The following is a 26,325-nucleotide window of genomic DNA, read 5'->3' on the forward strand; positions in this document are numbered from 1 at the left end:
AAGGAGGCAGGGTCCTAACTCCCTGACTGACTCCCATCATATAAAACAAACACACACACACACAGTACAACTTGGGGCTCTTCGTGGCTGGGAACACTAACAACAAGAATGAGGAATCCTGGCATCTTACTGTGGGTACATAAAGGTCACTTGTCCCAAGGACTTGACTGTGACAATTACACTATACCCAGTGTATTGATCTGATGAGGTAGGTAGCCTGCCTGTCCTTCCTTGTTCTATTCTTCCTCTTTGTAAACATTCCCTTGAGCCCAGCTAGTGAAAACAACTGATTGAAAATCTTTTCTACCACCAAAGCAGTGCTGAGCCTCAGACAGTTCTCAAAATCATGCTTGGATCCCGCTTTTCTTAGAGCCAGCCTTTGAAAGTGTCTAAGCCCGTTCTACCTGACCCTGTCCAGAAGACTACGCTACCGTTCTTTTTTCATTGTTTTCTAAATCTTAGCAAAACATATCTGCTTCCCTGTGTTGGCTTAGCAATCCAGCACAATTTGTGGATCATCCAACTAGGCTGCTCCCAAATTCCTGACTCAAAGAAGATGAAAAAAATAGTTTTTTTTGTTCGTTTGTTTGTGTTTTTTTTTTTGCTGTTTCCATATGTTAGATATTGGAGAAATCTGTTACTCAGCAATAGGTAACTGATAATACATGGCTGGTGTATGACTACTCTTACAACCTCAGGGCTTACACAAGGAGCCCAGAAGCGTTTTGCTACCTACCCTATGATAAAGCACCTGTTGCCTTAGTAACAATTGTACAAATGTGACTCCTCATTGCAGTCATTGCTGGAGGCTGGGTTGTGTGAATTGCTTCTGTTATAAAGAAATATCTCTGTTATCACAATAGGCTCCTTAATTTACCTGAATTTCTAGAATTTGAAATTCAAGTTGAAATGTAACCATGTGGCAATTTCCTGATAATCTGTGTCTCTGTAGAACTTTCTTTATACCTGTAAATTAGAAAAACAAATATTTTATTTGACAAAAACAATTTTTATCACATACCTATCACATATATGTGATTATCTATGATGCATATGAGTAGATGTATGAAAGTATATGTTGATAATTGCATTAAAAAATCTGAACAATGTGCACCAAACTGATTATCCTTACAAAATAGGATTAATGACAATTTATACACTGTAGTTCTCAATTATACCAAAGGTTAAGTAAAAGACAGAAACATAGTGGTATAGCCCTAGATAAGTTTCAATCATATTTTTCTTTTTTTTTTTAACATTACCTAGTTCCTGTCTAAATGGATTCAGCTTAACATGACTGCAGCTTCAGCCTCCTGAGTAGCTGGGAATATAGGTGTGCGCCACTGCACATGGCAAGGCCACAGCTTTCTTAAAACCTTGCCTAGGGACTGGGGTTGTGGCTCAGTGGTAGAGTGCTTCCCTAAAAAAAAATTATTTTTTTTTAAAAAAACAACAACTTGTGGGCTGGGGATGTGGCTCAAGTGGTAGCGCGCTCGCCTGGCATGCGTGCGGCCCAGGTTCCATCCTCAGCACCACTTACAAAGATGTTGTGCCTGCCGAAAACTAAAAAAATAAATATTAAAATTCTCTCTCTCAAAAAACAAAACAAAACAAAAAAACTCATGCTTAAGAATTTATGTCAAGACTTTATACTGGTGAAAGTTTTACATGTGACCTGTCCTCATCCTCCATTTTTTTTTTTTTTTTGGTGGGGGAGGTACTGGAGAGAATTCAGGGGCACTCGAACACTGAGCCACATTCCCAGCCCTATTCTGTATTTTATTTAGAGATAGGATCTCACTGCGTTGCTTAGCACCTCACTTTTGCTGAGGCTGGCTTTGAACTCAGGAGCCTCCTGCCTCAGCCTCCCGAGTAGCTGTGATTACAGGCATGCATCATTACACAAGACTGTCCTCATCCTCTATACTTCCTGTATTCCATCTCTTCAAGTAATTCAGTATCTAAATTACATCACTCCATTTCTATATGTAGTTCAGAAACTCCCTGCAGTGAGCTGCCCAAGATTCTCTTCCCTGTCCTAAAAGTTGTTTCAGTGGAAAAGTCAGGAAGCACTTTCAAAAATGATTTCTGCTTTGGGATGTTATTCTTGTCCAACTAAAGTTCTTGACATCCAGTTGGAAGGCTGAATTAGCTTCCTCTTAGCTGTTAGTACACTATAGATCTTCAGCAATAAAACTCTGTCATTAGGAACAGATATCTTCTTTCTGGCAAAAGGTTCAGGTGCTGAACATTTATTTGGCCATAGGCAATGACAGCAGCAAACCATTACAGATCAGGCAGGTTTCACATCAGTAATGAATTATTATGTTCATATATTAATAGTGCTGTTCTAACAATCCCTAATCACATATCACTATTACTTAACTATTAAGGTTATTTAATGATAAAGACTGTATTCCATTATTTAATATTTACCTTAGACAACTTTTAAATAGTATTGGGCACAATGGAATATTCAAAAGACTATAAACAGGTTTATCATAACTAGATTTTCAAATAGTGAATCTTCAGAATTTTTCAACATTATGATAACCAATCATAATATGGTAAGCTTCAAAACCACTTCTAGACTAAAAATAATGCTCACCTTTTTCTGTCATCTCAGTCGTTGTTAGGTCCTCTGTCTGCTTGGCATAATTTCTTATATTGAAGCCAGTTAGTGTACTTAGAAATGAAAGTTCTGATTTTAAATGTCCAAGCTGACTTTTTAGATCTTTTGAAGATTCACATTTCTTAGTATCTGATTGGTATGTTTCTTGAAATGATTTTCTAAAAAGTAAATATCAGAAAGTTATTACAACTACTAACAATTGGTTCATTTAATACCCCAATTTTCTTTAAACCATTCCCATTTTGTTTCTCTTAATCACTTCCCATTAAAACTAAAGCATTATCAAAACTAATATGGCCATTAATACTGTAATCTCTAGTTTCAACAAAAAACAAAAATAACCAAATTATACTAGGATATTTGTACATAGTAGAAACACCTTAAAATAAACTAAAACAGAAGTACTTTGCAAAATTGAAAGGTCAGTTCTCATCTGGGAATTTCCAACCTAAAAAACTAATACCCAAGACATCTCATAAAAACAAAATTAAATAGCTATTTTTTTTTAAAAAAAAGCAAATATCACAAAACATTTTATACTAAGAGATATCTCAGGAAATCTAAGAATACAGAGGGGAGTAAAGACTCCAAAGAAGAAATGTCATCATCTCTTCAAATAAAACTATAACCAGACATTCTGAGAACATGTAACTTTAATTTTCCTTGAAAAAAAGAATGAGTTAATAATTGCATTAGATTATACTTTTTTTCATCCTTTTTTTCCCCCTAAACACTCAGCTATATTCTACACTATAGACTTCTGCCATTCCAAAACATCTCTTTTTTGGATTCTGGGGCATGATTATCCTGACTTTCATTTATATCTTGGATCTTCTGCTATCTCTGCTTTTTGTTACCAACATTAAATGAAAACCCTAATACTCTTACCCCTAGTTTCTTAAATATTATATATTCTTCTCATTCCAGAGAAACACTCAATGATTAACCTCAGCTCCCCTATGCCAGCAACTCCTAAAACACACCTTTGCCATAGATCTTTTCTTCCTGCAATGTAGACCTACTTACTTATTCCACATTTTCCCCCCTTGAATAAGCTTTCCTTCCAAATTCCCCCTGATGCATAAGGCTCCATATTTTAGCAGTTTATGTTTCATTGGCCTTATCTCTGGATATAGTGTCATCCTTTCTGCTCCCTCTCCAACCTCTTCTTCCTTTACTATTTCTAATTCCACTACATTAATCAATGCTTTTATGGCCTTCTACCATGTCTATAGGAAACAATCTAACTCTATTCACACTGAGGATCAAAGACTTGCATAAGGTCTATAAAAAAGTTTAATATTGTTTTACTGCTAATTTTAAATATCAATAAGTACATTTTGTAACATCTGAAAGATTACCACATATTCTTCCACATTTTCCATCAGGATTGATGACAAAAAAATTTACTTTGAATATAAAAAACCAATAAAAAAAACAGAGGCAATCTTCAAACATAAATGATGAGTTTCTGCTAAGTGAACACCAACTGTCACAGAACGTTCAAGAGAGCAAAGCAATCACATTAAAGGATAGACAGAATTCAAAAAAGAACTTGCAGTTGGCAATGGGAAAGAGGGATAACAGTTAATTATTTAATGGGTATAGAGTTACAGACTGGAATGATGAAAAAGTTCTGAAGATTGATAGTGGTAATGTTGCACAACAATATGAACATGTTTAATGCTACTGACCAATATGCTTAAAATGATTAAAATAATAAATTGTATGACATATGTGTATTTGTATATATATATTTCTTATCATATACACAAAAGAGGAGCTGTATATTCTCATTGACAGAAACTAGTTATAAAGCAAAGTGGTTTATTTCAACTAATAATATTAGTTTGAATTATGTTCTTTTTTTGGAGGGTAGCAGGGATCGAACTCAGGACACTCAACCACTAAGCCATATCCCCATCCCTATATCTTGTGGTTGTACATGTTTTACCCTGGTCATGTATTCAAAAACAAGGCTAGGAAAGTTATGTCCAATTAATTCTACTGTCTTTCCTATTCCCTTTCCCCTCCCATTCCTTCATTTCCCTTTTTTTTTGTTTGTTTGTTTATTTGTTTTTGTTTGAGAGAGAGAGAGAGAGAGAGAGAGAGAGAGAGATTTTTAATATTTATTTTTTTAGATTTTGGTGGACACAACATCTTTATTTTATTTGTATGTAATGCTGAGGATCGAACCCAGCGCCTCGCGCATGCCAGGCGAGCACACTACCACTTGAGCCACATCCCCAGCCCCTCATTTCCCTATTTTCTAATCCAATGGATATCTATTATTCCCCACCCCAATTTCCCTTGTTTTGGGTTAGCATCCACAAATCAGTGAGAACATTTGGCCTTTGGTTTTGGGGGATTGGCTTATTTTTACTGAGTATAATATTCTCCAGTTCCATCCATTTACCAGCAAATGCCATTATTTCATTCTTCTTTATGTTTGAGTAATATTCCATTGTGTATATTATACCATATTTTCTTTATCCATTCATCTGCTTTAGGACAGACAGGTTATTTCCATAGCTTGGCTTTTGTGAGTTGAGCTGCTATAAACATTGATGTGGCTGCATCACTGCAGTATGCTATAACTGAATAATTTAGCTCCAACTTTTCTACCACCAACCCATCCAACCATTTAAAATCACTTAAAAAGTAGCTTTCACACAGGTCCCAATCTTCCATCTCCACCATAGTGAGAAAAAAATTTCCCATTAAACCTAAATACCTTGGACTGACATTTAATGTCTTCTAGAGTCTGGAACTCTTGTGACTTTTCCAGTGTGATCAATGAGGAGTCCCACATAACAAATAATCTACTATGGTATTCTGGACTAATAAAGACATCTTGTGGTCAGTGGAGAAATCATCCTCCCCATAATATGATACAGTGTTTCTCAAACTTAGAGTTTGCTTATTGGGGAGGTAAGAGGAGGATGTCTCATTAAAATGTAGGTTACGATTTAGTAGGTAGTTCTCAAACTCCCAAGTGATACTAATGCTTCCAATCTATGGTTTACACCTGGAATAGTAAGGACATTTCATTTACTCTTGTGAGAAGCATATACATACCCTGTTCACCTGTTTCCTTCATTTTTGTTTGTTTTTTTGGTACCAGGGATTAGGGGCACTCGACCATTGAGTCACATCCCTAGCCCTATTTTGTAGAGACAGGGACTCACTAAATTGCTTAGCACCTCACTTTTGCTGAGGCTGGCTTTGAACTCGCAATCCTCCTGCCTCAGCCTCCCAAGCCGCTGAGATTACAGGCTTGGGCCACTGCACCCGGCTTCTTTTTCCCTTTTACCAGTAACAGCTTTCTCTACTTTTATGACTGCATAGAACATCATGCAAACTTCCCCCAGCTCTAAGAATGGAACTGAGGACCTCACTGCATGCTAAGCAAGCATTCTACCATTAAGCTACATCCCCAACCCAAACATTTTCTTTAGACCCCCTCATCCTCCTTCACATTTTCTAGCACTTTTGTCCATTTAGATCAGGGGGAGGAGGGAAACCCCTCTCTCTGCACCTATACCAAATTAGTCTTGTTTTTAAAAACGAAGATAGTTTGATTTCAAGTAATGAGATGATACATAACTGATAATTGTTAGAGATCTTTTCTCTTCTTCAATCAAGAAGACTCCTAGTATTTTAGGGTCCAATTCAGTTCTAACACCTCCTTTGTCTAAGACCTTTGGCAAGCTAGTTCTGATTCTCAGGTTCTCTAACTTTAAAACTGAGTTAAGGATAGCATCTACGTCAGAGGGCTGTCAGATTCTCCCTACAGTCGATATCAGCTACTTTTCCTTGTATCAGCTTTTCACCTAAACCGTGTTTCAAAGAAAATTTTATGTCATTTTCATAATAATTTAAAAAAAGGTATCCCCGTAGCTAGGTGACATATACAAACAAATGTCCCGAAAACAAAGTGAGTAAATCCCACTTTGAAACTGCTGCCTGCCGAAGGCAAGATTTTGGGACCTTGCAAGAAACGACTTTCTCACCACTATCAGTGGATGGCTGAAAGGCGCGTATCACAGAGAGAACCCCGTAAGCGGTACTCCAGACGCTAGGCCACCTTCATTACAAAATCGGCGACGGTTCCAGTCTACGTTTGGGAATGTCCCAAGCTACAACCCGCAGGTCAGGGCCTCGGGGAACCGCGGCCCGGAGAGCTCTGTGCGGTCCTCTGCCTCGCCTTGAGGCAGTGCCCGGGAGTCCCAGGGAGAGGACAGGAGCCACGTACCGGTCTCTGGCCGTCCCTTCCCAGGGCGCCGGCAGCTCGCTGCACGCTTGCTGCAGCGCCGCAATCTCCGCCTCCAAGGCGCGCATCTCAGCGCGCTGGGCGTCCATGGCGCACCGAACTGCCAAGCCGGGTCCCGGCCGCCTCGCCCCGAGCTTCAAGCGGCGCGCGCTACCGGCACGCACCACTGCGGAGCTCGAGGGGTAGGGGAGGCGGCAGGGTGACGAGTAACCGCGCGGGCCGGAGAGTCCACCCCCGCGCTCAGACGAGACTCCAGGTCTTGAGGACCCTCCCCACCACCCCACGGCTGTCTTTAAACAGTCCCGACCTCTTGCGAGTTGGTTCCTTCCAATCCGCCAAGCGTCCGGCTGCCCACCCCCGCCAGCAGCCTTGGAACTACCCGGACGTCTAGGTTACTGGAGAGGCGGTTCCGGGACCTGGTGAAAGGGGGCGCTCGTGCATTTTCTTCCGCTCCCTCACTCCGGCCTGCTCAGTGTGGGAGTCACTGATCAAGTCGGCTCTTTAGAAATTAGGGGATTTTGCAACGGGTTGTTTTTTTTTGTTGTTTGTTTGTTTGTTTTTGCGGAAGTTGAGGGGAGGGTGGTGGATGCATCACAGCCGCCTGAACGACGGGAAACAAAGAGTGCTCCGGAACTAAGTGCGGAAACGGAACCTTAGGAGACGAAGTTGGAAATCGAGTAGGAAGGAAGAGAAATTGCACTTGGTGGGCCATGTGATTAGAAGTGGGCAGACGCGCGGCGCTGGCTCTGGGGGACGGCGTGGTGAGCTCTGGGCTTGGGCTTGGGAAGTGATAGGGCTCCTGGATCTGAGCTCTACTTTCTCTTTTTTTGGTCTTCCGGGAGGAAGAAGGCTGGGGTGGGGAGGTTGGGGTAGAGGCTGCTAGGAAGAGTTTCAGTTGGAGCTATCACCCAGACTCGGTGTCATGCCTTGGGCTTCAGGAGCTCTTCTGTGATCTCCCATGAGGAGGAGTATGTCAGCTCTTGAAGAAGAGCAGGATGAGAGCTTAGCGCCCGAAGAGAGCTAAAGGAGATGAGGGATCTGATGATGGATGTCAAACCTCAAGCACCTCTAGAAAAGTTTTCCTGAATCCCCTGTAATCCAACAACTTTCGTTAGTATAGTGTTAACAATTCCGGGATCGGAAATTAGACCTGCATTATAATTCTGGCTTCATCACTGATTTTCTTCATAGCATTGGGAAAGTGGATTCTGCTCGTGTGAGAAATGGAATACATGCAAACTGCTATGCACCATATAGACACATAGTAAAAAAGCAAGTCTTCGTGCCTGAACAGCACTTTGCAGCACTTTTATTGTGCATAATATTGTAATTGCAGTATTGGTTTACTTCTCTTGTGGGTGTGGAGCTTCAGGATGGAGATGTGACTTTCTCCCTTAGCATATGAACTGCCGCATCCTACATTTGTCAGCCTTGGTTAAAGTGACAAAAAGAATGTATGAAGGAAGGAAGAAAGAACACCGAAAAATAAGTAAATAAGTAAATGAAAAGAGACAGTATATAGTAGTTGTGGTCATTTAAAAGGAATATTATGTGTGTTCCTGTGATTGTGTAAGTGTGCAGGTGCTGTTCCAAAGTGTATTCAGGAAGAATTGGTATGTAGTCCTTGAGCAGAATCTCCAGGGAGATACAATAGGAAGTGAAGCATGCCTCCAGAAGACCAATTTGTCATGTAGGCTCAGGGGAGAGGAGTTATGTTTGAGGAGAACTATGGGAAAGAACTCCTCCATATACAGAAAATTACTTTTCCCACTAGAACATACGAAGTGTATGCCCAACCTTCATGAAAGCCAACAAAGAAACCAAGCGCCTTTTTGTGGGTGGCCTTGGCCAGGCCATTTCTGAGACAGATCTACAAATTCAGTTCAGCAGATTTGGAGAAGTTTCTGATGTGGAGATCATCACACGGAAAGATGACCAAGGTAAATTTATAATCCTTCACTGGATGGTTACAGGCAGACATGGGTTAAATATTACAAGATTAAGCAACCCCAGCATTAAATATTAGCTCTGAACACTGAAAATGATATGTGATGCCCTGCAGGTATTATATGTGATATGAAACTTGTTCACAATTGCTGAAATCAGAAAAATTCTAAAACATGATATCAGAAAGGTCTTAACATCCAGTTTTGAGAATTAATATTCTAAATCTGTTAAATGTTCTGTTATGTAGAGTATCACTAACACATGATCCAGATGTTTCCTTATCTGGTCACTTAATTTTCTTTTCCTTATTCATTTTGTTTTGGAATATTTTGATGATGATGCTTAGGAAAGTTCAATCTTTGTATCCGATGAAAAACATTTGTCTTTGAAATAATAAGTTTCTAAAAACTGATCTTTTAAACTTAGAAAGTTAATTTTTACATTATTCTCTGGATAATATTTAAAATAAACTTATTTTTATTTTCTTAGGAAACCCACAGAAAATCTTTGCATATATTAACATCAAAGTAGCAGAAGAAGATCTGAAAAAATGTAAGATTGTCATTATTTTTTATATTGTCTGCTAGTTGGCATCACTGTGTAATTTGAAGTAACTTTGGTTCTAAATCTAAACCTCAACAGACACTTCTAAGTCATACAAAAGAACAACTATGATTAAGAGGATTCTGGTATTCTACATTTCTGCTGATTTAGGTCAATTCCATTTATGTCAGCAGACCTATAGTAGCACAGTGCTAGTGAGTTTGCTCAAAAACTGGTATTCTCAAATAATTTTGACAGGGGCCAAAATTTCATAGAAACTGCCTGCTAGAAATCTCTCTCTGTCACACTTCTCTATTCATTTCTTGGGTAGCTAATCTTTGTCATTAAATATTCTGAGGAGGGGGCATTAGAATATACAATTGTAAGATACTATGGTATCTCTTGATATAATTTAGTAAACTGAATACTGAGGGTGAATACTGACTGTCAAAGAGGAAGGAGAGGGCAAGAATCCATAATGCTGCTGATACAGTAATGTATTCTAGTTACTTAGGGGTCAGAAAGTCAAAGACACTGAAAAGTGAGTAAAAGGAACATATGATAGAGGAAGAAGGCTATCAGTCTTATAGTTTTATTTGCCAAAATATTATTATTCAGGGAGGAAGTTGTGTGACAGATAGGAAAACTTGTGTTTAAGAACACATTAGCTCTGCTAATTTGATCTGTGGCAGATTATTTGAACTTCTAAGCCCCAGTTTGCTTTTCTAGTGAATGAAAAAGATAATGCCTTATAATATTCCTGTGATGGTTAAATTAAATTTATGCTTAGTATGGTGCCTAACATATAAAATTCTGTTAATGGTTGTTATAAAGCTGGTAGCAGATGTTTAGAAAAACTGGCTACTGGGGCATAACAGTACTAACAGTTCAGACACTTGCAGTTATTTGTGGGTTACACATTGATAATTGATATGAGGTAATAAGTAAAAGGTGCTCCCAGGATTCTCAGATGTCCTCTTTTCACCCTGACAACTTACCACTTTCATAGTTAGAAAATAACAAGGAAATAGTAAATGTCGGTTATTCACTAGAGGTTCCTGACATTAGTTTATAAACAAATTTCAAACAAATTTTGCTTTACAGTTTACATGCTTCCTTATTCTAGTCTCTTGGTAACGATGAGATAGGAAGTAAAAGGAAATTTCTGGTAAGTGGTCAGGATAGATGGAAGCCTAGGCTTCCTGTCTCTAGGTCACATTTCCTTTTTTTGTGTGTGTTTGTGTGTGTGTGTATGTGTGTGTTTATGTGTTTCTTTTAACAAGTCTACTTTTCTTGGTACTAAATTACTAAAAAGAAAGCATATACTGAATTATATTTTTGCACTGCTATGTACTCGGGTAGTAATTCTTTACCTTTTAGGTGTGTCTGTTTTAAATAAAACAAAATGGAAAGGTGGAACACTGCAAATTCAGCTAGCAAAAGAAAGCTTTTTGCACAGGTAAGATTTTTTCCATATAAATTTAAACCCCATTTCTTTATTTTTTAAATTTTTATTTATTTTTTTTTAGTTTTTGCAGTATGGGAATTGAATCCAGAATCTTGCCCATCTTAGGCAAGCACTGTCACAGAGCTACATCCCCATCCCTAAACCCAATCTCATTTATTGGATTTATATATTCACTTAATTTATTTGAAGTTATTAAGCAATCTAGTACTAGTAAATTTATACTAGTAAATATATATTACTAAAAAGAATATATCTGAAATTCCTCTCAACTCTGACTCTCCTTAGCCCAGACCCCATTAAAAAATAATTCCATACATTTACATGTGTATATATTAAGATATTTATGTATCTAAGTACTGTGGCACATGCCTGTAATCCCAGTGGCTTGGGAGAATCAAAAGTTCAAAGCCAACTTTAGCAACTTAGTGAGGCCCTAAGGAACTTAGTGAGACCCTGTCTCAAAAAATAAAAAGGACTGGAGTGTGGTTCAATGGTTAGGTGCTCCTGGGTTCAATCCCTGGTACAAAAAAAAGTATGTATATGTACACACACTTATTTTCTCTTTTAACATAACCTTCTGTGGCAATGTAGCCTCCCCTTTGTTCCTAACACCAGTTAGTACAGAACTTGGTTGTGCTGCAGTGTATTTGGTCCTTCCCACTGATGGACATTTAGAGTGTGTTATAGTTTAGATATGAGGTGTCACATGTGAGACAGTGCTCAGGTTTAGAGGTGAAATGATTGGGTTATGAAAGCCCTCACCCAGTGAGTTAATCCCTTAATAGGGATAAACTGAATGGTAACTGAAGGCAGGTAAGGTATGGCTGGAGAAGGTAGCTCACTGGAGATGTCCCTGGCAAGGAGAATTCTCTCTCTCTGCTTTGTGATACCATGTTCCCAACTGCTTTCCTCAACCACACTCTTCCACCATGATATTCTGCCTTACCCTGAGCCCCCAAACAATGGAGCCAGCCTTCGATGGAGTGAGACCTTTGAAACCATGAGCTCCAAAATAAACGTTTCCTCCTCTAATTGTTCTTATCAAGTTTTTCAGTCATAGCAATGAAAAAGCTGACTAACCAAAACAGAGTGTTTGCACCTTTTCATGATTATAGGTGCTCCTTGAGGATGTCTCCTGCATGTGCACAAGTGTTTCTCTGGGATTTATGTCAAAAAGTGGAGTTGCTGAGTCTCAGTGTTATGTACATTTACATTTTAATAGACATGGATTTTTCACTACTAATGCTAGCATCATATTAAAATATAAAAGTAATAGGAGATACCCAAATAAGAGTATTTATGCAGGTAATTTAAGAATAAGACAGTTTAACAACCATTGGCATTTTTAAAAGTATAAAGGTGATTTTTCAGGAAGAAAAGACTGTATTAGCTTGGGAACTCTTCAATAGGAAACATTTTTAAGAATATACTAATGGAGTGACTAGGAGAGTTAATAAGATTAAGATTGTTCTAGACCAAGAAAAGATACAGTCTAAAACAAGCAGCAAACAGATTACTGGAGGCATGTTTTGAGGGACTGTTCTTACGGAAAGGTAAGTATTAGATTTTGTTCTTCATCTGGGGGCCTCTGACTATGAACAGGGTAGTCATGTACTTTTCATTCATTCTGCATCACTTAGGTACTACCACGTAGGCCTGGGACTCTGTGCTGAGCAGGGAGAGCACATGGTGCTGCTGCCCTGAACTATATGTGCAGATAGGTCCAAGGAACACATCTGGGTGGTAGAACATAAAGAGATAGACTAGAGACAAAGAGACCACTGAGCATTGATCAGAGTAGTTGTCCACACCTGAGTGAGGTGAATGTAACTTGAATTGGAAGGTCAGGATGGCATTCTCTTCATTAGGAAGATAGAAACCAGCAAGACTTAACAAATTGGGCTCTAAAAACACCTCTTCCTCACAGGGGGAGTGGAGAGAGGGAGGATATGGAAAGTGTCCAGAATTTATAAGTTGAAAGGGGAAAATTGAACAAGTTTGTGATCCACGTCTTGGTCTTGCGTGAAGGGGAACTGAGATATCTGCTGTATTGGAGCATAGGTGTTGGAGTAAATGGCAGAGGCTGGGAGGCTGACTAGAGAGGGTGGTCAGGAGGAAAGAAGCCTCCATGCTCAGCCCTCCACTGCTCAGTTGCCTACGGCAGGGGACTAGTAAATAAAACAGATTTATGCAATGTGTGTAGTAGGGCAATAACAATGGTGTTTTCAAAAAACATAGTGATAGAAAAAAGATTACCCAACAATACCTATAAGATTATCTATATTACACTTTTAAATGTATATATTTATATTTAGAACAGAACAGATAAAATTTAAACCATAGGGTATGAGATGAGGAACATGTTTGGTTTTCTTCATTTTTCCATGTTTTTCATTTTTTGTATAATGAAAATCTATGTTTAGAAAATAATAAATGTCATTATACTATCAACAGAGTTTTTTGTTTTATTTTGGTTTTTAATGCTATGAAGATGTTTAGAATGCTCATTTGAGTTCACCTAAAGGAAAATAACCATTTTGAATGAGTGATTATTTTACCTGTTTTATTTATATTTTCCCTTTGACCCAGATTGGCCCAAGAGAGAGAAGAAGCGAAATCAAAAAAAGAAAAATCAACAACAGGCAATACCAATGTGTCGGAAAAGATGGGAGGGATAGATTTCCAAATGAAAGCTGTGCCGGGAACAGAAGTACCAGGGCACAAAGTGAGTCTCTTCTGAGAGCCTGAGCCAACCCAGGAACTGAACACCTGAGACCATGTTATTTTTGTATGTCATGTCTTAAGCCAATAGCATTTTTCCCCTTGCTATAAAGCAATTAACATAGATCACGTGTTCTAATTCTTAAGATGCATGTATGACTCTTAAGTTAGCATAGTTCCCCATCATTTTAGAGAAATAATAAAGCAGAAACAGATAAAAGCTGTCTCCTAAAGGACAGGTAGTAAGAAGTATAGGCAGCTTCCATGTTTGGCTTTTTAGTAGCTAATGTTTTTTCGTTTTTTTTTTTTTTTTCATTTTTTTGAATATCTATTTTCCAGTTATAGTTGGACACAATACCTTTATTTTATTTATTTATTTTTATGTGGTGCTGAGGATCCAACTCAGGGCCTTGCATGGGCTAAGCGCGCACTCTACTGCTGAGCCACAACCCCAGCCCTAGTGTTTTTTATGTAATATTCTCCATCGTATGTTTGGATTTGATATCTGCTCCAAAATTTCTCTTTTTTTTTTCCTTTTGTAGATTTTTCTCTTTGAGAATTCTTGTTTCATTATTAGAAAACTAAACCCAACAATAATAATGATTCACTATGAGTTCAACTTTTTAAAAATTATATTTATTGTTTCTTTATTAATTTTTAATTTGTGACACATTATAACACTTATTATTATTATTTTTTAGAATTGGGTTGTAAGTAAGTTTGGAAGAGTCTTACCTGTTCTTCACCTGAAGAATCAACATAAACGTAAAATATCCTTTGTGATATGCTTCTCAGAATGACTGTTATTTACTGGAGTGATGAATACTTGCAAAACACATTTACGTTATTACTGCCTCTATTAGTAAATCTTCAGTGTTTATTTAATAGGTTGTATGTTCCCATTTTAAAGACAAGATAATTAAGAGAATGTCATGAGATTTTATATAATTAATATGAATGATGAATGCCGAAAGAGAAATTTCATTTATCAGAGTATACATCTTATTGCATATGGGTTCACGATCATTGCAAAAGGAGTTATAGAACAGTAAGAGAAAAAGGGCCTATTGTTAAAGAAGGCTTAAGGAGAATTGAGATAGGTCTTGAGTTAATAGTAAAATGGTAGAAAGTAGTCTTAGAGGAAAATTATAGATATAAGTATAGAGAACTGGGAACAGTGGCCCACATCTATAATCCTAGCTACTCAGAAGGCTAAGGCAGGAGGATCGCATATTCAAGGCCAGTCTTGGCAACTTATTGAGACCCTGTCTCAAAATGAAAAGTGAAAAAGAGATGGGGATGTAGCCTAGTGGTAGAGTACCTCTGGGTTCAATCCTCAGTACTACCAAAAAAAAGAAAAAGAAAGAAAGAGAAAAAGAAAAATGTAGACTGGCAGGAGAATGGTCAGTGGAAAAACAGTAGGCAAATTCTGTGCCTATTCAGTTTGATCACGTGGAGACCTTGAAGAACTGATGTCATGGGATTCTTTGTAGAAGGTATGTATGTATTGTCTGGATTTGCTGTAGTATCTATAAAGTTCAAGTAATTTGCCAACTGATAATGGTGGTACTTGGTTTTAACTCTGGAAATGTTTTAGAAGGCTTCATTTCATAGATCATGAAAATTTATTATGGAGTCCCTGTTTTGTTTTATAAGAAACAGAGTAAGATAAAATAAATGATGTGCTTGAGATTAAACAATATTCTTTTTGTTTCATATAGGTGTCCCTAACACCTAGTGCTTTTGCTTTGTTCCTTGACTCTGGGTAACATCATGAAATATGATCCGTCAAAATACTGCCACAACCTAAAGAAGATAGGAGAAGATTTTACAAATACCACTCCTATAACTAGCCTCACTTGGGAATTGGAAGGAGGTAATGACCCTATCAGTAAGAAAAGGCGAGGAGAGTTCTCTGACTTTCATGGCCCTCCCAAGAAGACTATAATAGTGCAAAAGGGCAAGGGTTCCACTGTGAGTCCAAGGACCAATCGTGAAACAGAGAATAATAGCACATCAACCCAGAAAATGCCTTGTGCTTCTGTTATTCCCAAATCATCCCCTGTACCTAATTCTGGTTCTCAAAAACTTCAAAATGTACCTTTTCAGACTTTTGGTTTGGAAACTGCCAGGAAGAGAAATAGCATGTCTGATGATGATATTGATTCTGAGGATGAATTAAGAATGCTGATTGCAGAAGAGGAAAACTTACAGAGAAGTAAATGGTCCTCAATAAATGAATCTGAAAATGATCTTTTTGAAGTTGTAAGAGATGATTTCAAAACAGATGGTCACAAATTTCATTCTTTAGCGGGGCTAGGAGTTAAAAACATCTCTCACTGTGTTAGTGACAGTATTATGGGAAGTGACCATGAATATGATTCAGGAGATACAGATGAAATCATTGCAATGAAACAAAACATTAGTAAGGTCAAAAATAGTGCAGAGATTTCACAAACAGAAAAACCTATGCACAACAAAACTTTGAAAAAGAAAGAGATTTTCAATCATTGTAATAAAGTACAAAAAAGAGAAAACAAGAAAGAGTCAGCTGTCAGTAATGGAGTGAAGCCTCTAAGTCATAAATCTTCATCTGACTCCAGCAGCAGTGATGATGAAGACAGTGAAGGAGATGAGGAGTATAACGCCATCATGAAAAACTGTCTCCGTGTGAATCTCACTTTAGCTGATTTGGAACAGTTGGCTGGCAGTGATCTGGTGGTACCAGAAGATTCTGAGAGCGATGGCCCAGAAACCAAGTTTGACAGAGCCTCCAAGAGCCCCAAGACACCCCGTGCGCTTGGCCAAGGCCGACAGTGCATTCATCCTGAGGAAATTGTGGCTTCCCTTTTAGAGGAAGAGAAAACCTGTGACAAACAGAAACTAAAGGAAAACAACTTAAAGCCCAAATTCCAGGCATTCAGGGGTGTAGGCTGTCTCTATGGAAAGGAATCAGTGAAAAAAACCTTGAAAGAGAGTGTGGACTCTAACAATATAAATGAAGATCAGAGTTCCTTGAAACTGGAGGATTCCAGTAGCATTTCCATTGAAAATGAGTCCCTACGTGTTAATGGTTCATCAAGCAAACTGACTTCACAGCAATGTGCAAAGACAATAAATAGCCCAAATCACACTCCACCTCAAAAAAGACAGTTCAGTTTTGAGACCCAATATCACAAGGTAGTTTCCCCTAGCAGTTCAAAAAAGGGAGGTAGAGATTCTATTTCTAGTCTGATGCCATTGAAAGGTAAGAAATCCTTAAGTCTTAGTACAAAGACGCACAAAACAGGCATTGACAAAGACAGTTGCCATGGTACCAAAAAGACAGACGAAGCTTCTGAGGAAGAGGGGTCTGATTCAAGCAGCCTCACTTCTCTTGAGAAATTGCCAACCGTCTCTCCCAGAAAAGATGCTCAGGAAAGCACAGCAGATTTCTCACTTTTTAGTAGTTCGACAAATGTGACTGGTAAGAATAAGTATGCTGAAGACAATCAGAGACGTTTGGCAGCCTTGGAAGCAAGGCAGAAAGCAAAAGAAGTGAAGAAGAAACTGGTCCATGATGCCCTAGCCAATTTGGTGAGTGTATTGTCTTTTTTTTTCTTTCTTTTTATGTTTTTTTAGTTGTAGATAGACACAATACCTTTATTTTGTTTGTTTTTAATGTGGTGCTGGGAATCAAACCCAGTGCCTCACACATGCAAGGCAAATGCTCTACCACTGAGCCACAATCCCAGCCCCAGGTGAGTGTATTTTCAATCTATGCATTTAATAAGAACATTCTGGAAGTTCAGCTTTTCCTTCATATGCAGGTAGGTGTGCCTTCTAAGAGCTCTTTGTCTTCACCACTTTTCATGTTTTTTGTCCTTAAGTTAGAAACTTGTATCACCCTAAAAATTTAGCGTATTCTTAAGGTATTGAAATTAAATATTAGTATTTACCTAAAACATTTTAAATGTATTTGAAATTTTCTTCAGGGCCGGGGATACAGCTCAGTGCTTTCCTAGCATGGGGCCCTGGATTCAATCCCCAGCAACAACAAAAATCCCTAAAATTTTCTTTATTTTTAAATTTCACATAGTGATTACAAAGTGATTTGTAGCTTGCCAAGACTTGCTAAGATTTATTGTAATGAACCTTTGAGAAATGTGAACAGTTAAGTGGGAATTAGGCAGAGGTAAAAGACCAGGAAGGGAGAGGAAAGATGTTCCAGGAAAAGGAAGCACATTTTACAACAGTGAATATTTTCACTCAGACTATGATTTACAGATATATAGAGGTGGCAAGAAATATAGAGGCTGCAGAGGTTGAACTTCACTCTTAATGCTAAAGAATTTTAGCAAGGAATTGAAGATCAGTTGTATATTTGGAAAAGATTTGGCAAACTATGGCTCTCAGGCCATCCAGACCATGGTCCTGTTATGTATAGCCTTTAAGCTAAGAGTGGTTATTGAATATAGGACAGAGACTATATGTGGCCTGCAGATTCTAAAATATCTACTTTCTGGCCCTTTACAGAAAAAGTTTGTGAACCTCTGTTTGGCAGAGATCCTTCAGGACATTTCAAAAACAAATAGAATGGGTCAATTCTGGAGATAAGGAAATCTTTGGAAGGTTCGGGACCAGAACCAGGGCACCGATGGTGGACATAGATTTAACGATTCCAAGAAGGTCTAGTTGATAGGAGTTGGTGGTCATTGGATATGGAGAGAAAGGAGTTCTAAGTTTCTGTCTCAGGCAAATAGCAGATGAGAGTGGCATTCATTAGATAAAGAAAAGGACAGGAAGGAGATGTGGCAGGAGAAAGAGATGATGGATTAGGACTTGGTCAGTGTGAGTTTGTGTTGTCTTAAAATGTGATGCTTCTGATGGCCTCCCCAGGATGGTCGTCCAGAGGATAAGCCAACACACATCATCTTTGGTTCTGACAGTGAAGATGAAACAGAAGAGACAAACCCTCGGGAGCAAAGCCATCCAGGAGAGGAGCTGGTGAAAGTAAGATGTTCCATACATCCTTGTGGACATTCATCTGCTTGGCAGATCCATCTGTCTATTGCATTCCAAGTCTTCCACACAACTACCAGTTCAGCACAAAGTCCTGGGAGCTGCAGTGAAACTCACGCCTGCCCAGGCCGTCACACACTCAGATGAGTGGGGTCATAATGATTTTCTCACACATGAACCTCTCTGTGTTCTCCACATCATCTGCAAAGTCACGTCACTATCAGTGAAAGACTACAGAAGATGTTCTTGCATGCAGTAACTGCCCCCCAAATCCAGGTAGCATCGGAGAGCCTTGGGATTAATGATACTGGAGTTCAGTTAGAGATTCCTGAGTCAGGAGTTTCTGTCTGATGCATCCTGGTAGATGCATCTGGGTTATTTTCATTGTTTATTTGTTTTTTAATGTGAGCAGAAGATTACATTGTAAAGGAGATGCTGATTGCCTCAGTTACTAAACATTTCTGTTTTCTCTATATAACAGGAATCTGTGGGTAAAGCCTCCGGGCAGCTGTTTGGCAGCAGTGATGATGAGGAACTTGATTCAGAGGATGACATTGACAGGTTCAAAATTAAACCTCAATTTGAGGGCAAAGCTGGACAGAAGGTTAGTGAACACTAAAAACAGAAAAATGTGTAGCATATTATTATCCTTCAGATAAATGCAGCAGACTTTGACACATATTTCATCATTGGGAAATAGGAAGCAAATCCTCTCTAATTCTCTGATTAGGCAGGTGAGGTTGTGCAAATGTTAATGTGAATTTCAGAGTGTGGGGAAGTGTACCTGGAGAGTCTTGTTTAGAAGCAATGTCTTGGGAACATGGTTATCAATTGTGTATTCTTGTCTGTTTAGCTCCTGGATTTACAATCGCACTTTGGCAATGATGACAGGTTCCGCTTGGACTCTCGATTTCTGGAGAGTGACAGTGAAGAGGAACAGGAAGGTAAATGCTTCATTGTCCCAATAGTCCTGATGTAGAGAAGTCATCCAGCATACCTCCTTTATTTAACCTGAAGAAACTCTACACACCAAGACATTGAATTGAGTTTCTAATTAAATGTTTTGTCAAAAGTTAACTTAATATTTAAGTTTTTTTGTACATTTTTATTCTGTAAAATTTTATTCCTTGAAGCTGAAAAATAGGACAGGAATAGAAAGCATTCACCAAAGATAACATATTCCTACATCCTATTCCTGGCATGAGAGAAGGTGGCCAAGGCCCCTCCTTGGCAATTGTATTTGTAGTACCTCAGGTTTGGGGTTGGCCTTGGAAGACAATTAAGTCCAACTTGACTCTTTCTAATAAAGAGGCTTTGTCTTCCTCTGCTGTGCATACCAGGTATGTGTTTTTTAAAAAGCATAGTATCATGGAATGCCATTCAATGGAATTTATCCATACTTGGGTAAATCTAAAAGTAAATGCCAAATTCATCTTTACCTGGATAAATCTAAGAGGAACAGGGCTTTTAGAAGTATGCTGATTCTACTTCCTGTGCCATTTTTCATAGCAGTGTTTCTACACATTATCTAGAAGACTATCTATTCTCATCCTTTTGAAGACCTGATCTACACGACCACTGTGAATGACCTCAGCCTCAGAACCTCTGTCCTTATCTTCCTTGTCTTGTTCTATTCTCCTTCCTGAGTTAACTAACTTAATGTGCATCTTAATCTCACAATTTGTACTTCCTGTCACCCCATTTCTCAAATAGTCTATTATTATTTGATCCTATCAGTGCTTTAAAGTGATTATTATCAACACTATACATTTTGGGAAACCAAGGTTCAATGGGGCTTATGAGTAAATTCTTCAGGGTTCACACCAACTTTCTTCCAAACCAACATTTGACTTTTGAATCTTTGTACAATCCTGTATTGAAAGCACAAGAATGAATAGAATCTTGAGAAGAGCCTATGTTCAGAAATTACATAGCTGTGACGGTAGAGGTTACTTTCTTGAGTTCTTCCACTTTTGTGGAACAACTTCCTGTCCAGTGACACTTCCAGGTAGCACCCTCCTCAGCTGGCCTGCTCCCCTTGTTAATGTTGATCATCCTTTTTGAAATTTTTTTACCTTTGTGGCCAATGAAGCATATTTTCTATGTAGGGTCTTAAAGGCTTAGACTTCTTTCATGTTTCTATTATCCAAACTCGGTATTTGACTCTGTTCTCTGTGTCCGTTTCTGGTAATTGAGGGTAGCAGCTGACAGTGTTCAGTGATGCCTCATGTGTATGAGAAATAGAGCTTTCTTCCTGCTATACTTTTTACTGAATCAAAGACTGAATAACTGTCCATTTTAATCTGTCACACTAACAGTCACTAAAATAACTATCTTTTACTGTTCTTATAACTTTTAGACCTAAATGTAATCAAGATTACATTTTTAGAATGTTAAAAGAAATCAAAGGGTCTATAATCACTTTTGTGTTAGTATCTTGCCATATTACATTTTTTGATCTTTACCTTGAAAATTTCAGACTTCTGCTGGGCACAGTGGTACATTCCTATAATACCAGCTCTTTAGCAAGCTGAAGTTAGAGGATCACAAGTATGAGGCCAGCATCAGCAAATTAGATCCTGTCTCAGAATAAAATTAAAAAGGACCAGGGATACTGTAGCTCAGCGGTGGAGCACTATTTAATGTGCGTAAAGCCATAAATTCAATCTCCAGCACTGCAAAAATTTAAAAATTTAGAATTGCCACTGAAGTCCAGATTTCTTTTTTATAATCACAAATAAAAATAGAGCATTTTGTTTGCTGGTGATGCAACTTCTGGGTTTGTTGTATCATGAGGGTCTTGTAGGTAGAAAGGTTAGCAGAATGTGTCAACCTTTAATCTCAGTGTGCTTCAGACATATTATGGTGATTGGTAAAGCTTTTGATGATTGAGATTTCTCAAGCTGTTTGTCAAGATATAATAATAATTTTTTTTTCCTTAAAGAGGTAAATGAAAAGGAAACTGCTGAGGAAGAAGAGCTTGCTGCAGAAAAAAAGAAAGCCTTGAATGTTGCACAAAGTGTTTTGCACATTAGCTTGAACAATCCTACAAGCAAAGGATCAGTAGCTGCTAAGAAATTTAAGTATGCTTTATGTTGTAGCCTATTCCTCTGTATTTTCCTTTGCCATAAATGCCTTCTTGACCACAATTTAAAGTTATGTCTTTCTATTAATTTTTGGGTAGTGCTTGAGATCACTAGGCAATCCCTTTACCAAGAAACTACCATCCCCAACCCAGCTGGCTAATTTTTAATTTCCTGTGAGGATCTGTTGACAATTTGTATCAGATTCTTAGAAATATTCTTATTTTGACCCAGTGATTCACTTCAAACATGTAATTTATACAGACTGGTGTAATCAAACCCTTGTAATTCCGTCATCCAACTTTGACAGTCACCAAAATATAACCAGTTTTCTCTTCTATACATTTGTTTAATCTGCCATACTCACTGAAGTATTTAATGCAAATTCCACATAGTATGTCATTTTTTCTGTATTTATTTTAGGATGTTTAAAATAATTTTTAAGATTAAAACAAGATCCAGGGAAACTCAAAATTTCGTAATTTTAAAATATTGTTTCTAACAAGGTCCTAATTTGTCTTCTTTCATACCATTAGCTTCATTTTGGCCTAACATTGGTATGCTTCATGTTGAATTATAATTTGCTATTAATTTTTTGTATTAGTGTTCTGATTGATTTCTCTCTTTCATGCTTTTTTTTTTTTAACATAGGGACATCATTCGTTATGATCCAACGAGGCATGATCATGCCACTTATGAAAGAAAAAAAGATGATAAACCAAAAGAAAGGTAAATTAAGCTATTTTTTACCTTAGGTAGCTTCTGAAACTGCTTAACTGCAATGCTTTCAAGCTCCATAAACACCCTGTTGTTTGAGCAGTTGAATTTTCTTAGCTCTGTCTAAAGCATTAACAAAAGATTTATCTATTTATTTCTGGTACTAGAGATTGAACCCAAGGGCTTTTAACCCCTGAGCCACATCCCCAGACCTTTTTGTTTTGAGACAGTGTCTTGCCAAGTTGCTTATGGCCTCCCTAAATTGCTAAGACTGGCCTTGAACTTGCAATCCTCCTGTCTTAGCCTCCCAAGTTGCTGGGATTACAGGCTTGTGCCACCCCACCCAGCACACTTCTTTCTTTCTTTCTTTCTTTTTTTTTTTTTTTTTGTGTGTGTGTGGGGGGGGGGGGTGTGGTGCTGGGGATTGAGCACAGGGCCTTGCGCATGCAAGGCAAGCATTCTACAAACTAAGCTATATCCCCAGCCTGACTTTTTCATTTTTAAAGGGTGGTCTATAAATTTTTCCTTAAAGAGTCAGATAGTAGATATGTTAGATTTTGCAAGCCTCTGTTAGGACAACTGCCCTTTACCTTTGTATCAGAAAAGCAGGGAGATGCTTTCCAATAAAACTATTAACAGACAGTAGAATTTGCCTTTTATATAACTTACATGTCATAAAATCACCCTATCTCCCTGGTCATTTCAAACTGTAAAAAATATTAATGTGAAGGGGCAGCAGCCTAGATTTGGCCCAGGGGCCATAGTTTGCCACTCCTGCTTTAGATCATTTCCTGGGTGGCATAGATTTGATTTTTGCTTAGAAACCACTTGTTAAATTTTATGTCATTTGCCTTCTGGAGATGAGGAATCTTTAAAATCATGAGATCTTGGTGCCTATGAAAGAAAAATATATTCCCTTTAGGTTTGCTTCTCTCACATTTTATTCTAAGCATCAAGAAGATCCCCTCCAAAAAAAAAAAAAAAAAAAGCCTTCAGCTTTTCTGGGTGTCTCCTTAGCTAGATCAGCTAGATCATCCGGTTAATTAGGTACATTTTCTATTTTCTACAGTAATACAGGTAATGTTGCTGAACTTTTGGCCATCATGTAATAGGGATCCACTTTCCTCCAATTTTCAATATCATTTATTATGCTTTTCTGCAATTCCTTACCTGCAACCTCCTCAAGGCCATGTGGTTCCTACTAATGGTTTCTTTAAGATCCTTTAGGCTTTTGCTATATCCTTGTCTCAGAAGTCACATAGTACCACATCTGCCTTCTTTTCTTTGTGAACAGATCACTAAGTCCAGTCCATGCCCAAGGAAAGGAAATTGCCTTCTGTCTCTTGAAAAAAGTATCAAGGAATTTGAGACCAGTTTTAAAGCCACCACGTGATGGTTCAATCAGAATGGCCTGAAGCTATCCATGTGATGCTCTTTTATAGAGCTCAGTTTCATAGGAGATACATCCATCTTAAAACCTAGCCAAGTGGTTTATTTTATGAAGTATAAACAGTTTCTTTCTTTGAGATGACCTTCACCATTAAAATAGTTATTTAGGACATCCTGTTCAATTTTAAGTAATACATTAAGAACTTCTTGCCTGGTCTTATACATGGAGTGGACTATACTAGGAAAAAGGATTTTAATCTTTTTATTAGCTGAAAACTCAATATTGAAAATGACCATGTAACTTTCTATATAAGATCAAAGAGAAAAGCATATTCATCCCTAACTGCAGAACAAATTTATGACAACATAAAAATCTGATTTCAAGAGACTAGACTTAGCACATTTATGTTTCACTTCTAAAACTGAATGATAATTAATTGATGACCCATCACTTTCTTAAAACTCACAGAATTTTGGAACTTAAAATGATCTGAGAAGTCATTTGATGTAACAGGTTCATTTCAAAGACATGGAAACAGGCCCACTGAGGCTAAATGATTTCTCTATTTACAGGTAACAGTTTAAGTATAATTTTGGAAACATGGTTTAGAGGATAAGAGGAGAATATGATTCATGGTAAATATAATTTTTGTGCTTATTGGTCAAGATACTTTGGATATTTTTAGTTGTTAAAAGGATGAAATTAAAGTTATCCTAGGAGTTTACCTTTTCTGATTATTAGAAACTTTCCAAAACTTGTTTCTTTGTAACATATGTACCTGTATATGTCATTGCAGTAAAGCAAAGCGGAAAAAGAAAAGGGAGGAAGCCGAGAAGCTACCTGAGGTGTCTAAGGAAATGTATTACAACATTGCTACGAATTTGAAAGAAATATTCCAAAATACAAAAGATACCAGTGAAAAGGACGAAGGGACAGCCTGGAACCAGGACTGTGGTGGAGATAAAACCGAGGAAATTGATAATGCTACAGTTCTGACAAGTGGGACTGAGCATCCCAGCGGGTTCATGTTCTCCTTTTTTGATTCAGACGTTAAAGCTGTAAAGGAAGGTATTTTCTGTTTCCCCCCCCCTCACTTTTTCATTTCGGGTGGATTGAAGTTAATTGATTGAATCTCCCTTAAGTTTAATGGATTTACAGTTATCTGAGATTCAGTGCTGCATGACCATAATTGTGATGCTCCTGAGATGTGAAAGAAACTATTTTTGCATTTAAGCGAGCAAACTTGTAGCCAGCTGTCATATGAAGGGAAGGAATATGTCATATGAAGCCAGGGAATAATGTAACACATTCCTTCTTCTACATATGAAGTTGTCAAGAAGTAAAGTAAATCATTTAATTAACTCCATGTCTCAAGTGCAGTTGGAAATGCATGAGTCATGGAGAATTAATATTGCATATGATAGGTGAAAGAAATAGGTAACCTTGGTTTAATACAAATAAGCTATATCATCAATATATCAGTATGCCAATTATTTCTAAGTTTATCTTTGACAATTTTCAGAACCTAAAAGAAAGAAGTATAAACACCAGTTTTTAGTTGTTGTTTTTCTCTTTTTTTTTTTTTTTCCACCCTACTTCGGGAGATTTATCTCTAAAAGCCCAGGTGAAAGGAGACTGTTCTTTTCCTAATTTTAAGATGATCGTGTTGAAGTTTTCAGAATATTCACTATTAAAAAGCAAGACCTATCCAGAAGAATACAGGCACAACTAACTGCAGTGATTCTACTTTAAAGATTGGCACATAAAATAGTATACATGTATTGAGCAAATATATGTCAAATGTCAGCTCTGTGATACTCCAAAAATATTTCAAAAATTATAAATAAGACATGATGTGCTCCACTTATTTTATGTTTTTGTCTTGTCCATTTGAGCATTATGGTTAGCCCTAAACTGTTGAGTGTTGAGTAGAGTTGATGCAAATGTTAAATATATATTTAATATATATATCTACATATGTGTATTTATAAGGGAGATAGATAGATACTGGGGGTTGAACCCAGGCACACTCTACCACTAGGCTATACCCCACTCCTTTTATGTATCTTAGTTGCTCATTTGTGCCATCACCTTTTATTTTCATAACCATATAGAGACCTATAAAGTTGAAGCAGTGAAATCTGGGAAGACTATCTGGAAGGGAAACCCTCATTTCCAGGACAGCAGCAGTTCAGAAGAAGAAGATGTTACTGAAGAAACGGATCACAGAAAGTCCAGCCCTGGGTAAGCATTTTGTTTGTATAAGGGTATACTTTGTGATTTGTGAAAATCTGAGTTAGACATGCTAGAAGTATTTTGTTAAGTATCTAGGCTTCTCTTTATGGGACAACTTTATTTTCTTTTCTCAGCTTCTTCGATATGCCTTTTTATAGTGGGGAGTGTGATTCCTTTTTCTTGAGATTTCCATAGAATTGGGAGGGAGATAATATATGCCCAAAGCTATAGCTCAGTAAATGAGCGCACCACAAAACAAAACAACAAAAAAAAAAGCAGATGACCATTAATGGGCAGATTGAACTAATAACTTAA

General features: G+C 37.8%; 2 protein-coding genes across 3 annotated transcripts in view; one reads left to right on the plus strand and one right to left on the minus strand.

Annotated features, from left to right (window-relative positions):
* Positions 1-7,247, minus strand: part of LOC107159670 (centromere protein P) — a 227,944-nt gene extending 220,697 nt beyond the window's left edge. The window contains exons 1-3 of the mRNA XM_048800516.1: positions 6,888-7,247; positions 2,609-2,790; positions 878-966 (exon numbers count right to left, since the gene is read on the minus strand). Coding sequence (XP_048656473.1) covers positions 878-966; positions 2,609-2,790; positions 6,888-6,994 — 378 coding nt within the window. The 5' untranslated portion in view covers positions 6,995-7,247. The remainder of the gene's footprint in view (positions 1-877; positions 967-2,608; positions 2,791-6,887) is intronic.
* A 120-nt stretch (positions 7,248-7,367) lies between these two features.
* The window catches only part of Nol8 (nucleolar protein 8), a 26,370-nt gene continuing 7,412 nt past the window's right edge, over positions 7,368-26,325 (plus strand). Inside the window, exons 1-14 of one of the 2 annotated variants that reach the window (XM_015506275.2) lie at positions 7,368-7,666; positions 8,680-8,845; positions 9,342-9,404; positions 10,776-10,854; positions 13,453-13,588; positions 14,286-14,354; positions 15,355-17,160; positions 18,463-18,576; positions 19,067-19,189; positions 19,439-19,529; positions 21,530-21,668; positions 22,320-22,397; positions 24,572-24,843; positions 25,890-26,019. In XM_015506275.2, the coding sequence (XP_015361761.1) occupies positions 8,707-8,845; positions 9,342-9,404; positions 10,776-10,854; positions 13,453-13,588; positions 14,286-14,354; positions 15,355-17,160; positions 18,463-18,576; positions 19,067-19,189; positions 19,439-19,529; positions 21,530-21,668; positions 22,320-22,397; positions 24,572-24,843; positions 25,890-26,019 (3,239 nt within the window). In that variant the 5' untranslated portion in view covers positions 7,368-7,666; positions 8,680-8,706. Of the gene's footprint in view, positions 7,667-8,679; positions 8,846-9,341; positions 9,405-10,775; positions 10,855-13,452; positions 13,589-14,285; positions 14,355-14,374; positions 15,081-15,305; positions 17,161-18,462; positions 18,577-19,066; positions 19,190-19,438; positions 19,530-21,529; positions 21,669-22,319; positions 22,398-24,571; positions 24,844-25,889; positions 26,020-26,325 lie in introns of those variants that run through there. The other variant, XM_048800513.1, reaches the window with a different exon arrangement.

The sequence above is a fragment of the Marmota marmota genome, unplaced genomic scaffold (assembly GCF_001458135.2).
Source record: "Marmota marmota marmota unplaced genomic scaffold, marMar, whole genome shotgun sequence".
Taxonomy (NCBI): domain Eukaryota; kingdom Metazoa; phylum Chordata; class Mammalia; order Rodentia; family Sciuridae; genus Marmota; species Marmota marmota.